Source organism: Coregonus clupeaformis, chromosome 35, assembly GCF_020615455.1.
Source record: "Coregonus clupeaformis isolate EN_2021a chromosome 35, ASM2061545v1, whole genome shotgun sequence".
NCBI lineage: Eukaryota > Metazoa > Chordata > Actinopteri > Salmoniformes > Salmonidae > Coregonus > Coregonus clupeaformis.
In genome coordinates this window covers 3104080-3120326 of record NC_059226.1, presented here as the reverse complement: position 1 = coordinate 3120326, position 16247 = coordinate 3104080, and the positions used below count along the sequence as shown (strand labels likewise).

General features: G+C 43.5%; 1 protein-coding gene across 4 annotated transcripts in view; it reads left to right on the top strand.

Annotated features, from left to right (window-relative positions):
- The window catches only part of LOC121550361 (potassium voltage-gated channel subfamily C member 1-like), a 94538-nt gene that overhangs the window by 62886 nt on the left and 15405 nt on the right, over positions 1-16247 (top strand). The window contains exon 4 of one of the 4 annotated variants that reach the window (XM_045210761.1): positions 627-647. The exons of 2 other annotated variants lie outside the window; for them this stretch is intronic. In XM_045210761.1, coding sequence (XP_045066696.1) covers positions 627-647 — 21 coding nt within the window. Of the gene's footprint in view, positions 1-626; positions 1580-16247 lie in introns of those variants that run through there. One more of the 4 variants, XM_045210760.1, reaches the window with a different exon arrangement.

The following is a 16247-nucleotide window of genomic DNA, read 5'->3' as shown; positions in this document are numbered from 1 at the left end:
ATTGTGCGATGGGAGGCTAAATGGAGCTATGTAATGTAATGTGAGCGATATGATGGCCACCCCTACCTCCCCCTCCTCATCTCCTCCCTCCCTCCATCCTTCCTTCCTTCCTTCCCAGAGACCTCGTCTGCAATCTCAGCCCCGGCCTCCACTCAAATTCACCCTCTCAGAACTCTACTCCTCCACACACACAACACACAGGATTTCTCACTACATGTACTTGTAGCCTACCCCTCGACTCACCGTCTTAGAGTCCTGTTACACACCATCAACTGAACCCTTAACGACCCATTTCACCAATTAAGCCACTACGCAACGCTACCAACATAACACAAGATTCTGATCGGGAGTGTGTGTGTGTGAATGAGCTACAGTACATGTGTTTGGCTGTGGATGTCCCTCTGTCCATCGGCTAGCGCTGTGTGCGTACAAATGTGTGTGCGTTTGTGTGTATATCTGTGTGTGTGTTTGTCGTCAGCGATGCAAGCCCTCTGTTCTCTGCAGTGTGTATGTGTGTGTGTGTGTGTGTATGTGTGTTAGGACCACCATGGAGAGGGGTGGGGGTGGGGTTGTGAGGTGGGCCATGTCTTCTGACGTGTCTGTTGTTGTGTTGTCTCCCTCCTCAGGTTGTGTCGTGTCATGCGTTTGTATGTCGGCTCTTGTTGCTCTGTGTTACACTTGTCTGTCTGTCGCGGTCCTCTCCCCAGTCTATGTCCTCTGTCCGTCTGTCCGTTGTGTGTCCTGTGTTTTCCTTTGTGCTCCCGTTGTTTTTGTTGTGGTTTTTGTTTTGTGTTGCCGTGTCCTGCTCTCGCTCCTGTGGCTCTTTACTCTGGTACGGTCTCCTCTCGCTTCCTCAGAGACACTAGTACAACTGCCCTGTTTAGCAGTGTACAAACAGTCACACAGCCAATACACAAATCCAAGATACTGTATAATCCAAGATATACAATTGGAGAATTCTGAGAGAACAAAACTGTGACACACTTAAATCCAGATGATTGGACCAAATCAGTGTTAACATGTTTGTGTTATATAAACTGGTAGCAGAGTAAAATCCACTGGTGTGTACTGGTTGATTTCTTGAAGTGAAAGCTGGTTACTTCTCTCTCTTTTCTGGAACTGCCCTCCACGCTGAGGTGACCAGAACATTGTTTCATCACAGTACCAGGGGGGAACCCAGGCCCTATGTGCTGGTCCAGGGTCAGTCCTTAGGACCTCAATCCTCTCCATTCTCCTTTACAACCCTAAACCAAGACTGACTCTGGATCAGATCTTATGCCTGCTCCCTAATCCCCACCACCACAAATGTCCCTATATGAGTGGCATTGACTCAAGCTGTCAAGCTATCATAGTCTATACAGCAGTATATCTATGAATGTTAGTGGCTGGAGTGGGGGATGCATTTGGCTGTGCTGAAACACTGTTCACGAGTCTAGTGCTTCTAAGGTGTGCTTCAGTCCTAGTGGGAGAGCACTAAGGCCAGGCTAGATCAACACGTCTAGATACTGTACACACCTTGGGACTGACAGGCTGACCGGCACTGGGCAGGTGTAAATGGCACCCCTCCACACACACAGTGTTACACACAGACACACTGGCAGAAAGACTGGCAGACAGACTGGCAGGCAGACTGACAGACAGACTGATTTACAAGCAGACAGACAGTCAGACAGACAGACTTACAGACAGACCGACAGAGACTGGCAGACTGGCAGACAGACAGGCAGACAGACTTACATACAGACTGCTACGTGCAGTGCCAGGTAAGTGACAGTAGTAGCCGTGCGGTCTGTGGGGACTGGCTGACTGGTGTTAGTGGTGACAGAGTGTCTTGAGCCACAGCCCTTGACGGCCCTGTAATAATAATAGAAGCTTCCTCCACACTCTAAAAGCGGCAAAAAGCCATCCTCCAAAGGCGCCCCAAAATGGCTGCCGGCCTTCCGCTTTTAAAGTGGGATATAGTGCTTTAAACCTCCCCTTCTTCCTTTTCTTCCTCCTCCTCCTCCTTCTGGCGCTTCTCCTTTGTTTCTGTGCCCAGAGTGGTTCTGCTGGTTTATGGCTTTATTTTATTGTGGTTTATTTTAATGACGCGTGCAGCTTTGACCTCTGTTGACAAATGCTAAAGTGCAGAGGTCAGGAAAGGTTAAATCTTGGAGGGTTGGGCTCCTTACGTCTATACCCTGCGTCCCAATATCTGTCCTTACTCCCGAAGTGTGCACTTGTTCACTCCCCCTCATGGATTTAAAAGAAAAAGATTGGTATGCCTAAAACATATGGTGGAAACTCTGTCTAGAGCAAATCCAATGGTTACACAAATCCAATGCTTTTCAAATGAGCTGGGGGAAAGCACAAGCGTACACTTCGGGAGAAAGGACATATTGGGAAGCAGCCTTTCTCCCGCTCTCTGTAATACTTTCCTCTTATAAATATTGTGTGTAATTGGTGTGTTTGAGGGTGTGTGTGGATATTGTGTTGTGTTTTATGTACATATGATGTGTATTTATTTTCGTACCTGTAATGTACTGTGGGGTTTTCTTTCCTTCTTCATCTTTACCGCTCCTTCTCTTCTCCTCTCTCTCTTTCTGTGTCTCCTTTTTCTCCTTATTTCCCACTGTTGCCAAGGGAACAGTGGAAGAGAGCATTCTGGGACTTTTGTGCAAAGCATTCTGGGTTACATTTACATTTACATCATTTAGCAGACGCTCTTATCCAGAGCGACTTACAAATTGATTATTAAAATGAATGATTGCATAATTCTTTCACTTTAATAATGTGTAAATATGTTGTACTAGTATGTAATCAAATCAGATAATACTACATGTAGTCATCAAACCATGCTCCCACGATGCACTGAGTTCAAGTTGTATTATTATTATTATTATTATTTATTCTACAGTGTTTGTTTATCATTTTAATATTTTGCTTTTTATTCTCATCATGTACTATTAATTAGAATGTATTATTTGGCGAAAGACCTCATCAAATCCAGAAGTGGCCTCTATCCCTATAAGCAGACAGCAGTGCAGCATCAGCCCAAAGGGGCCAGCTGGGTGAATCACTCCCTAAGGACTCTTATTGGAGCAGAGGGTCTTTGTCCTGTAAGAGCTGATCCAGGACCAGGGTGAATCCCCTCCCTAATGACTCCTAGTGGAGCAGAGTGTCTTTGTCCTGTAAGAGCTGATCCAGGACCAAAGTGTTCCCTTGGGGCTCTTACACTGAGAGCAGCTTGAGTGGCACTTACAGTCTGTCAGGCTCTGCTTTTAAAACACTGGAGTAGTCCAGGGGTGCTTCCCAAATGGCACCCTATTCCCTATGAAGTGCACTACCCTCTATGTGCAATGGTCAAAAGTAATGCACTATATAGGGAATAGGGTGCCATATGTGACGAGTGGGTTCATTTAGAATCAGGGGTCCGTTCAATTAATCTCTCTCTTGTGCGCTGTTCCAGTTGATCTCTTCTACCATTGATTTTCCCTCATAGACACAAAGCACCACCGCCGTTAGGCTGCTGCTCTCTCTGTGCTGCACTCGGAATCATTGATGGACGGAAGGAGATGCCGTTCCATAATGGTGTTCTCTCTCTCTCTTCCCCTCTCCCTATTTCTCTCTCTGCTTCTCACTGTCTCTCTCCCTCTTTCTCTCTTTGCCACTTTGTCCTCTCTCTCCCCCTCCCTTCCCCCCCTCTTTCTCCCCCCCCCACCCCTTTCTTTCTCTGGCGCAATAACCCATTCATTTGAATTAGCAATCTCATGGCACCCGTTTTGTTATTCAAACCAGGCTGTCTTGATAATCAATGGCCTTTTAGAATGGACTTTGATTATTGGCAGCAGACCAGAACCCTTTGCCTGAGGTTTGCCTCAGAAACACTGGAGGTCTATATACCTGGGTATGTGCTGCAGTGATGGTAAAACTGCAGATTAAAGACAAAGATAATATTGCACTTATATTGCTAATATTGACCATTGAACAACAGCTAATATAAAAATAAATCCAATGCTGTACATGACAATACACGCTCAACCCCCTCGATCTAAACCAATATGATGTCTTTTAGAATCAGCAGGTGAAAATACTGTATGTAAAATCAGGCAGGCATGATTATGCATTATATCAATGAATAGACTGGGACATACTGTATGTGACAGTGACATAGAGTCCTGAAGAGTGGGTGTCTGTGCGTGCTTGTGTGTGTGTGTGTGTGCGTGCATGTGTGTGTGTGTTATTTATTGTCATATCTCAGTCATTGACGCCAACATGGAATCATCTCTACTGTATATACTCTGGTTATCCTCTGTATATACAGAACATATATGCGTAACCTACATCTATGGGTTATGTTCATTGTAGCAGTGTCAGTACAACGAACAGTTTCCTGTTTCTTAGATGTGATTGCGTCCAATATTACCATAATACTAAACTAACCTTTTTCACCTCATAGAATATTTATCTTTCTCTGTCTGTCCTGTCCTCCCCTCTCTCTTTCTCTCTCTTTCTCTCTCTCTCTCTCTCTCTCTCTCTCTCTCTCTCTCTCTCTCTCTCTCTCTCTCTCTCTCTCTCTCTCTCTCTCTCTCTCTCTCTCTCTCTCTCTCTCTCCGTCATGGGCCACTATCAAGGTACATGCAATATGCATGAGGAAAAGAACAGTAGGATTAGATTCTTCAATCAGGAGGAGATTTAGTAGGTTAATTCATTCATCTATAGTTCCCCTCGCCCTCTCCCCATTGTAAGTAATGTGTGTTCTGCATGCGTGTTCATGTATGTGTCCATGTGACATAGCAGAGAGCTGGCCATCTAGGCCAAAGTGTGGTTTCCTATTAATCAACTCAATGTTCTTTGGGGATATGGTGTTTGTGTGTTAAAACGTGGTTGAGTTTGTCACGCTATGTCTGATACATACAGATTTTGTACTGTATGTATGGTTACTGTATCAATTGTGTTGTTGTCTGTCATACATCCATAAATGTGAAAAATGTGTTGCAAATATTGCCTCGGGTGATTACAAATCTACATGTTGCTTCGTAATGTGACATAACAATAATCAGCCAATGCAAATGTATAATACTTTGTATATAATATATAATACTAAAAAAGTGGGAACGTAATAAGAAAAATGTATGCAAATTACTAAATGAAAATGTACTATACTTTGGCAGTTTAAAACAATGTACAGTATATGCATGTATTTAAGCTGCTTGTATTAAATGCCACAGTGATACTACAGTGATACCACAGTAATACTACAGTGATATGGTACTACAGTGATACCACAGTGATACTACAGTGATACTACACTAATACTACAGTGATACGATATTACAGTGATACTGTACCACAGTAATACTACACTAATACTACAGTGATACTACAGTAATACTACTATAGTGATACTACAGTTGTATTACAGTGATATTACACTAATACTACAGTGACACTACAGTTGTGCGACAGTGATAATACAGCACACATTTTATTGAACTCTATTGCTACAAAGGTATCTACTGCACAATACTGGAGTATATAGCCTATACAGTATCTGACATCAACTACCTGAGCATGCATATTTATTTACATCCACTACCAACCATCCAAACACTAGATGTAATACAAAATGGCTGCCATAACAAAGTATATAACAACTCTGATATTGGAAACCTTATCTGCATGTAGATTTGCGCTGGGGGAAATATTTGCCCCCTTGTTTTCCTCCCTCACTCCCCTCTTCCTCCCCCTTCCCCTCCCTCCCCCTCTCAAACTAACTTCCATGTTCCGTTCCATCCCATCCCCAGGACATCCCCAGTCATTGCACCTGCGTAGCGTAACTAAAGTTTGACCCGAGGTACGTACAACCGACTAGCTTCCTGCCCTCCTCCTCTGTAATACTATCTTCACACTATCAAGCCGACCCGAACCACACTGCGCTGGCTCAGATATCTTCTTTTCACATTGTCCTTTCCAGCAGAGTTCCAGCAACTGTAGTGGATGTGTATCCACTAACCAAGCCAGCACAGTACAGCTTGTTTTGGCTCGGCTCTGTTTGGCTTGGTAGTGTGAAAAGGGTAAAGGAGGAACAAGCTGGTATGTCACGGCTTTGGCAGGGACAGTGCTGCATTCTGCTGCATTAAACAACCAGGCTTCGCCGTAAAGTCATGTAGAGTGACGTGAATGTGTTCAACCTGATATATGTAAGGATGTAATGCAAGAATGGAGTAGAATGACATCCATTAGCTTTTACAAATCTAAAAGTGAATCCAAATTGATTTTTTTATAGTCTGAGATCTAATAGCATTAAAATCTTTGATAGTGATGCACAATGCATGTTCCACAGCAAGAAAGCTTCGGCAATGCATATTGTGTGACCTCACAACTTCTTGGCCAAACTATAGATCACATACCAGCAGGCCAGTTTCAAATCATCTTGTTTTATGGCGTGTGTGTGTGTGTGCGTGCGTGCGTTCGTTCGAGTGTGTGTGTGAGCATACAGTATGCATTTGTTTCAAAATTAAGCTAAGAAACAATGTTAAGTTCTCCAGAGTGCTAATCAAACAATAGGAGTTCCTGATAAAGTCAAAACAAAAATAATGGAGTAGAGTATTCAAAAATAGATAATATATTTACAGTTTATTGGCTAATTTATTATTATTATTATAATTTTGCTCTCTTTGTTGATATGGTTTGACATTTTTGGCGATAATTTAATGAACTATCTTTGCTTGCACTTGTGAAAGTATTCACCCCCCTTGGCATTTTTCCTATTTTGTTGCCTTACAACATGGAATTAAAATTGATTTTTTGGGGGTTTGTATCATTTGATTTACACAACATGCCTACCACTTTGAAGATGCAAAATATTTTTTCTTGTGAAACAAACAAGAAATAAGACAAAAAAACAGAAAACTTGAGCGTGCATAACTATTCACCCCCCCCCCCAAAGTCAATACTTTGTAGAGCCACCTTTTGCAGCAATTACAGCTGCAAGTCTCTTGGGGTATGTCTCTATAAGCTTGGCACATCTAGCCACTGGGATTTTTGCCCATTCTTCAAGGCAAAACTGCTCCAGCTCCTTCAAGTTGGATGAGTTCCGCTGGTGTACAGCAATCTTTAAGTCATACCACAGATTCTCAATTGGATTGAGGTCTGGGCTTGACTAAACCATTCCAAGACATTTAAATGTTTCCCCTTAAACCACTTGAGTGTTGCTTTAGCAGTATTGTTAGGGTCATTGTCCTGCTGGAAGGTGAATCTCCATCCCAGTCTCAAATCTCTGAAAAACAGGTTTCCCTCAAGAATTTCCCTGTATTTAGCGCCATCCATCATTCCTTCAATTCTGACCAGTTTCCCAGTCCATGCTGATGAAAAACATCCCCACAGCATGATACTGCCACCACCATGCTTCACTGTGGGGATGGTGTTCTTGGGTGATGAGAGTTGGGTTTGCGCCAGACATAGCGTTTTCCTTGATGGCCAAAAAGCTGACCAGAGTACCTTCTTCCATATGTTTGGGGAGTCTCCCACATGCCTTTTGGCGAACACCAACTGTGTTTGCTTATTTTTTTCTTTAAGCAATGGCTTTTTTCTGGCCACTCTTCCGTAAAGCCCAGCTCTGTGGAGTGTATGGCTTAAAGTGGTCCTATGGACAGATACTCCAATCTCCGCTGTGGAGCTTTGCAGCTCCTTCAGGGTTATCTTTGGTCTCTTTGTTGCCTCTCTGATTAATACCCTCCTTGCCTGGTCCTTCAGTTTTGGTGGGCGGCCCTCTCTTGGCAGGTTTGTTGTGGTGCCATATTCTTTCAATTTTTAAATAATGGATTTAATGGTGCTCCGTGGGATGTTCAAAGTTTCAGATATTTTTTTATAACCCAACCCTGATCTGTACTTCACAACTTTGTCCCTGACCTGTTTGAAGAGCTCCTTGGTCTTCATGGTGCCGCTTGCTTGGTGGTGCCCCTTGCTTAGTGGTGTTTCAGACTCTGGGGCCTTTCAGAACAGGTGTATATATACTGAGATCATGTGACACTTAGATTGCACACAGGTGTACTTTATTTAACTAATTATGTGACTTCTGAAGGTAATTGGTTGCACCAGATCTTATTTAGGGGATTCATAGCAAAGTGGGTGAATACATATGCACGCACCACTTTTCCGTTATTTATTTTGTAGATTTTTTTGAAGTAATTTTTTTCATTTCACTTCACCAATTTGGACTATTTTGTGTATGTCCATTACATTTACATTTAAGTGATTTAGCAGAAGCTCTTATCCAGAGCGACTTACAAATTGGTGCATTCAACTTAGGATAGATCCAAATAAAAATCCATTTAAATTACAGGTTGTAATGCAACAAAATAGGAAAAACGCCAAGGGGGATGAATACTTTTGCAAGGCACTGTATCTCTATCTCTCTCTCTCTTTCTCTCTGTCACCCCCTAGTTGTAAGGTGCATGTTGCATGGCGTGTTGGTTGCTGTGAAGGAGGTGATCTGGGTAACGTTAGATGAACAGTACGGCAATAGCCATTAGCCAATCAAATTGTCACTACCAACCACATATTTGCCTATCTATTCATTGTATTTACACATAGCCTAGTTCTAAGTCATTATATAGGGCCGGGAGTTTTGTCCAGACAATCTGATCCAACCAAGAAAAACCCAAGGCTCTAGTTCAGAGTTAAAAGCTAACAAGGGCCCAGAGTTTTTCCCAACCCTGTGACCTGACAAAGGAAAACCTCCTGGCCCTGTATCGTGAGATTACAATTCCACAAATTAATCATTACGCTAGGTATGGCTGGAATCCATCCAATGGTTACCAGCCGTTACCAAAGGCTACCAGTGGTTACTCATGTTTAACACATTGTTCTTTCCCACCTCAACCTTTCCTGACCAGGGCCTCCGTCCCGGTCCTATCCTGGTCACAGCGAGCTGAGCTAAGCAAGGCTGAAAACAAACATGTCATTACTGTTGGACATGATAGGCCAACCGGTTGGGAGGTATCGATTTCAATCAAACCACCCCCCTACGGCCTGTGGAGCCCTAAGACCACACACGCACCCATGAAAGCACACAGACACGCGTACACACGCAAACACGTGCACTCTTCCAAATCAGCTAAGAGCTGCAGGGCTGGGATAGATGAGAGCTGTTACAAGGGTCGACGTCTCAAACACAAGAGTTTGAATAGAGAGAGACCAACGCAGGAGGTTATCCTACACAGCCATGCACTGTACCTTTGAATAAGGATGTGTGTACTGTACCCTACACCTAAAGTGATGCTAGTCAGATGCATATGTAAAGATATGAAAAACGGTAATTAATGCTAATACGTAAATATATTGTATTAAGAGAGTAGACACATGCACATATATTTACACAACATCAATTTGGGACAGAGGTACATGCTCAGTACATGCTCAAGTTTTAATACAGAATCCTGGAAATTACTGTACCCTCAAACAGGCACACAAACCATTAACACACATGCACATGAACACACACACACACTCTCATCACACCTGCTCGGCCAAAGAGGAGTGGTCAGGTTGTGAGGAACACGATGACCCAGATCTGTCGCGTAGCTGTAGCGTACTACCCAGGTAGTATTACCCAGCATGCCTCCTGTTCACAGCACCAGCACATGACTGAGTGGCTCCTATAGGCTGTGCATTTATGTAAGAGCCTGGCGTCAAACTAACTTACTAACTAATCCGGCCGCGACAACGTTAGCCCAGTGCTCCCCAACCCCAAACCTTCCCCTCAGTGTGGTGTTCTACGTTCTAGGTCTAAGTTCTAAATTCCAGACAGAGGCCCAAATCATCTGTTTTCTGGAGAGGATGGAAGTATAGTAATGATATGAATACATGGTAGTTGTGATAGTTCAGTAATTCAGTGTTGTATTATTTTGTTTTGTGTTCTTTTCAGATTTTGATTAGTTTGTGATGACCCAAGTTTTGTCTCTCATTTTGTTTGTTAGTTTGTGTCAGTGTGAGGAGAGGGATGGGAGTTTACAACCTCTCCCCATGCTGTTGGCGACTATGGCCCACATTTAATCAACTACAGATATTGAAAGAAACCGCCATACCTGCTGAAAAAAAAAACAGCATAGACCAGCCTTCGTTGTGTTTTCACTGGTTACCAGCCGTCGTTGTGTTTTCGCTGGTGACCAGCCTTTGTTGTGTTTTCGCCGGTGACCAGCCTTCGTTGTGTTTTCGCCGGTGACCAGCCTTCGTTGTGTTTTTGCCGGCGACCAGCCTTCGTTGTGTTTTCGCCGGTGACCAGCCTTCGTTGTGTTTTCGCCGGCGACCAGCCTTCGTTGTGTTTTTGCCGGCGACCAGCCTTCGTTGTGTTTTTGCCGGCGACCAGCCTTCGTTGTGTTTTTGCCGGCAACCAGCCTTCGTTGTGTTTCCGCTGGTGACCAGACTTCACTGTGTTTTTGACATTGATGACCAACATAAGCTGGTCACCCGCAAAACCAGCATTAAGTCAGATTATGCTGGCTTGCGAAGTGATTTCTTATTCCTATCGGAATCCAGACGGAGTAGGGATAATCATAAGGTACAATCATCACTGCACTTTGAAATGAAGGTGTGTGTGTTTGTGCCAACCGTCAGTTGAAGTGTTGTACCAGTTTAAGGGGGGTGATGGGTAATGTTGTCAAAGGTTGAGCACCTCTTTTAACACTGTCACTTCTGCAATCTTTTTAAGAGCATGTGACATTAAAGAGCTGCACTGTTAAGAGGTTACTGTGCTTTTCACTAGTGATGGGAAACCGAGGCATTCTGAAGGCTTCGGCGCTTTCACCAAAATGTGCCGAAAAACGGAGCTTCATTATCTGTTCACAATGCACATTAGTGACATCTGCTGGTTAGCAATAAATAGCAGCGTATGATTATCAGATAGATGTTGTTTTTCTCCACTGTTTTCATCAAAACTCTGTGGCGCAGCGGTAAGTTGTTGGCTTCCATACCTACAATCAGTTGGAATACCAGTTCGCATCTGTCATCATGCTTCCCTTTTTTGTCTTCAAGTTTACTATTTTTCATAATCTGAATCTATGGCGTTATTTAGGATGCTGAAGATAGAAGCTTATACTATACTAAATAAAACAAATTATTTGAACAACAATAACTTACTGGCACCTTAACTGGCAACCTAACTGGCAACCAGATGTCAGTAAGTTATTGTAAAATGCACAGTAACTTACTTGCAGTAAGGTAGCTCACTGTACCTTCACTGAACATTTCTGATTACAAGATAGCGTATAACATTAGGTGATAACTACTCAGCATTCTTTGTGGTTAGCACACTTGGGAACCAGCCTCACCTCGCCTCAACCTCTTGGTTGATAGCAAACTGACCTTCCTGCCACACCATCAGGTCAGTGAGCATGACAGAGATCAGCCACAATAAGTTCCTGTGAATTTTACAATAACTGCTTGCAGCAAGCCGACAGTAAGTTAATGAAAATTAAGCATGAACTTCCCAATTAAAAACTGCCATTAAGTTTCTGGAAAATGCACAGTAACCTCTTAACAGCGCAGCTCTTGATTGTCACAAGCTCTTACAAAGACTGTAGAACTGGGAGCGGACAAATGAGGCGCTCAACCTTCATCATCTTCTTCTTCTATTATATCATGGCGGTCCGCAAACAACCGTTTCATTGCATGCCGTTACCTACTGTGCTGGAATGTACGATCAATCATGATCTGCCCAATTCTGTACTACCAAATAAATTCCTACTAACTTCTACCACACCCTCCCCCTCTCCCAAAACCCCTCCCCAACCCCCCGTACCCCATTAAACTTGACCTATATCATGCTGAAACACTCCACCCTTAGGATTGTTCAACATGTCAACAACCACTTCAACAGTAACATCTGTTACCTCCAATATCTCTTTTGCCGTCTCCACAATAACCTTCAAAGTGGCATTTCTACTTTCCACAACCCGAGTCGCATTGATAACCTTAACAATAAAAGCTATGAAGTAAACTTTATTCATTTATTCCTTTGACACCCCACATTCATGAGCACAAGATTTCTGAACAGGCCTCGAAACCATGCCAGGACCAGCAGAAACACCGGGGTGGTGTTTCTGCTGGAACCAGCCTCACCTCGCCTCCACTTACTACAGGAGCAGCCATGGAAGTGCCATCATTCCATACTGTAGTTCTACCAATCTGTCTTACAGCCTCTGCATACGATACATCATGACTCATTCTATATCTCTGAGACTGTCTAGCCTCTCTCTGCACCTGGCATCCACCAAATGCTGCATTGTTCCCCCACACAATTACAACACTTAACCTTCATATTGCTCCCACATTCACCGTAATCATGTTCCCCTCCACACTTGGCACATCTTTTCTTTCCTTTACATTGAACAGCTACATGTCTCATTCTTTGACATTTAAAACACCGCAATGGGGACGGGACAAATTCTCTGACATTGAAACTAAAGAATCCTATCTGTACTTTCCCAGGTATAACCTTCTCAAACCTTGGCAGCACTGATAGGCTTTCACTTCTTTGACCTTCTTTCCTACTGATCAACCTTTTGACCTCAATCACTCTTCCTCCCTTCACATTTTCTTTAACATCATCTATGGACATAGATATTAGGACCCTAGTGATGACTCCCCTCAATCTAGCATAAGCACCAGGGACATGGCTTTTAATCTTCTTCACGTTAAGCGTTTCCATTTTCAGAATCTTCTCTTGCTGAGCCTGGCTACCACACAATATTAACAATCTACCATTTCCAATAAACCGAGCTAATTTGACCTACCTCTTTTTCTACGGCATTAGTTAGTCAGACAGGGTGTAAATGTGGCCCTGTGGTCTCATCAAATACTATCACCACTTTCCACTCCAACGCATTATTACTCTTGCTTCCTACCTTGGCCCTCGTTATGTTTCCTTTACTAGACGCTCCACTGCTTTCTGTATCATGATCTCTCTTTTTCCTGTGTCTTTCCACTACCGACCCTTGAACCTCATCCTCCCGCTCCATACCATCAGAACTGACTCCCATGTTGTTCGCATTCCAGCACAGCTGTTGCTTCACCAACTTTTTCTCCATTTCGTCCACACTACTCGCCGCCATTTTCGACTCCCAGACACCACACACTACACCTAGAAGATTGCACCGGTTTTCAATGTCTATGGACTGCACTCATTGAGCAGTGATCGCGGCAGCACACTGCACTGTACGATAGTTGTTCCTCCTCAACCTTCATCAACATAATGATAAAACCACTTCAACTGGTACAATACTTCCACTAACAATTGGCACAAATACAACATCTTTTAGACCATGCCCCCAAATATGCTAATGAGCCCCACCAGCACATTTCAAAGTGCAGTGAAAGTAAGGTAAACAAGTCATTTCACAACAATAACACCTTAATTCAACTGTAAAAAATCAAGTGTTTAAAGTTTAATGGGTTCTCATGCACAAAATGCATATCAGCCAATGAAATCTTTATTTTTTAAAAACTATTTTCTACATTGTAGAATAACAGTGAAGACATCAAAACTATGAAATAACATATGGAATCATGTTGTAAACAAAAAAGTGTTTAACAAATCAAAATATATTTTATATTTGAGATTCTTCAAATAGCCACCCTTTGCCTTGATGACAGCTTTGCACACTCTTGGCATTCTCTCAACCAGCTTTACCTGGAATGCTTTTCCAACAGTCTTGAAGGAGTTCCCACATATGCTGAGCACTTGTTGGCTGCTTTTCCTTAACTCTGCGATCCAACTAATCCCAAAACATCTCAATTGGGTTGAGGTCGGGTGATTGTGGAGGCCAGGTCATCTGATGCAGCACTCCATCACTCTCCTTCTTGGTCAAATAGCTCTTACACAGCCTGGAGGTGTGTTGGGTCATTGTACTGTTGAAAACAAATTATAGTCCCACTAAGCGCAAACCAGATGGGATGGCGGATCGCTGCAGAATGCTGTGGTAGCCATGCTGGTTAAATGTGCCTTGAATTTTAAATAAATCACTGACAGTATCACCAGCAAAGCACCCCCATACCATCACACCTCCTCCTCCATGCTTCACGGTGGGAACCACACATGCAGAGATCATCTGTTCACCTACTTAGTGTCTCACAAAGACACGGCGGTTGGAACCAAAAATCTCAAATTTGTGGAAATCAGACCAAAGGACAGATTTCCACCGGTCTAATGTACATTGCTCGTGTGTCTTTGCCCAAGCAAGTCTCTTCTTCTTATTGGTGTCCTTTAGTAGTGGTTTCTTTGCAGCAAATCGACCATGAAGGCCTGATTCACACAGTCTCCTCTGAACAGTTGATGTTGAGATGTGTCTGTTACTTGAACTCTGTTAAGCATTTATTTGGGCTGCAATTTCTGAGGCTGGTAACTCTAATGAACTTATCCTCTGCAGCAGAGGTAAACTCTGGGTCTTCCTTTCCTGTGGCTGTCCTCATGAGAGCCAGTTTCATCATAGCACTTAATGGTTTTTGCGACTGCACTTGAAGAAACTTCCAAAGTTCTTGAAATGTTCCGGATTGACTGACCTTCATGTCCTAAAGTAATGATGGACTGTCGTTTCTCTTTTCTTATTTGAGCTGTTCTTGCCATAAGGACTTGGTCTTTTACCAAATAGGGCTATCTTCTGTATACCAACCCTACCTTGTCACAACACAACTGATTGGCTCAAACGCATTAAGAAGGAAAGAAATTCCACAAATTAACTTTTAACAAGGCACACCTGTTAATTGAAATGCATTCCAGGTGACTACCTCATGAAGCTGGTTGAGAGAATACCAAGAGTGTGCAAAGCTGTCATTACATTTACATTTACGTCATTTAGCAGACGCTCTTATCCAGAGCGACTTACAAATAGGTGCATTCACCCTATAGCCAGTGGGATAACCACTTTACAATATCTTTTTATTTGTATTTTTTTTTAGGGGGGGGTAGAAGGATTACTTTATCCTATCCCAGGTATTCCTTAAAGAGGTGGGGTTTCAAATGTCTCCGGAAGGTGGTGAGTGACTCCGCTGTCCTGGCGTCGTGAGGGAGCTTGTTCCACCATTGGGGTGCCAGAGCAGCGAACAGTTTTGACTGGGCTGAGCGGGAACTATGCTTCCGCAGAGGAAGGGAGCCAGCAGGCCAGAGGTGGATGAACGCAATGCCCTCGTTTGGATGTAGGGACTGATCAGAGCCTGAAGGTACAGAGGTGCCGATCCCCTCACAGCTCCATAGGCAAGCACCATGGTCTTGTAACAGATGCGAGCTTCAACTGGAAGCCAGTGGAGTGTGCGGAGGAGCGGGGTGACGTGAGAGAACTTGGGAAGGTTGAACACCAGACGGGCTGCGGCATTCTGGATGAGTTGTAGGGGTTTAATGGCACAGGCGGGGAGCCCAGCCAACAGCGAGTTGCAGTAATCCAGACGGGAGATGACAAGTGCCTGGATTAGGACCTGTGCCGCTTCCTGTGTAAGGCAGGGTCGTACTCTCCGAATGTTGTAGAGCATGAACCTGCAGGATCGGGTCACCGCCTTGATGTTAGCGGAGAACCGACAGGGTGTTGTCCAGGGTCACGCCAAGGCTCTTCGCACTCTGGGAGGAGGACACAATGGAGTTGTCAACCGTGATGGCGAGATCATGGAACGGGCAGTCCTTCCCCGGGAGGAAGAGCAGCTCCGTCTTGCCAAGGTTCAGCTTGAGGTGGTGATCCGTCATCCATACTGATATGTCTGCCAGACATGCAGAGATGCGATTCGCCACCTGGTTATCAGAAGGGGGAAAGGAGAAGATTAGTTGTGTATCGTCATCAAGGCAAAGGGTGGCTACTTTGAAGAATCTCAAATATAAAATATATTTTGATTTGTTTAACACTTTTTTGGTTACTACATGATTCCATATGTGTTATTTCATAGTTTTGATGTCTTCACTATTATTCTACAATGTAGAGAACAGTAAAAATTAAGAAAAACCCTTGAATGAGTAGGTGTGTCGAAACATTTGACTGGTACTGTATGCAAAAACGTGAAAATGTTGTCTAACGTTAGTAGTAGCTAGTAGCCTAATCAAGGATGCATCAGTGCAATATTGGCACACAACATTTTGTTACAGACCAACAGAACAAGTCAATCTTGAATTTGTAGGTTTAAAATATCCCTCTAGTGGCCAGGGTTGACCTATTTTAAGAAATGTCATTGGTTGGTCGATATAAAGTCTAAGATCTTTCATAGGCTGATGAAGAAATTGTGCCAGG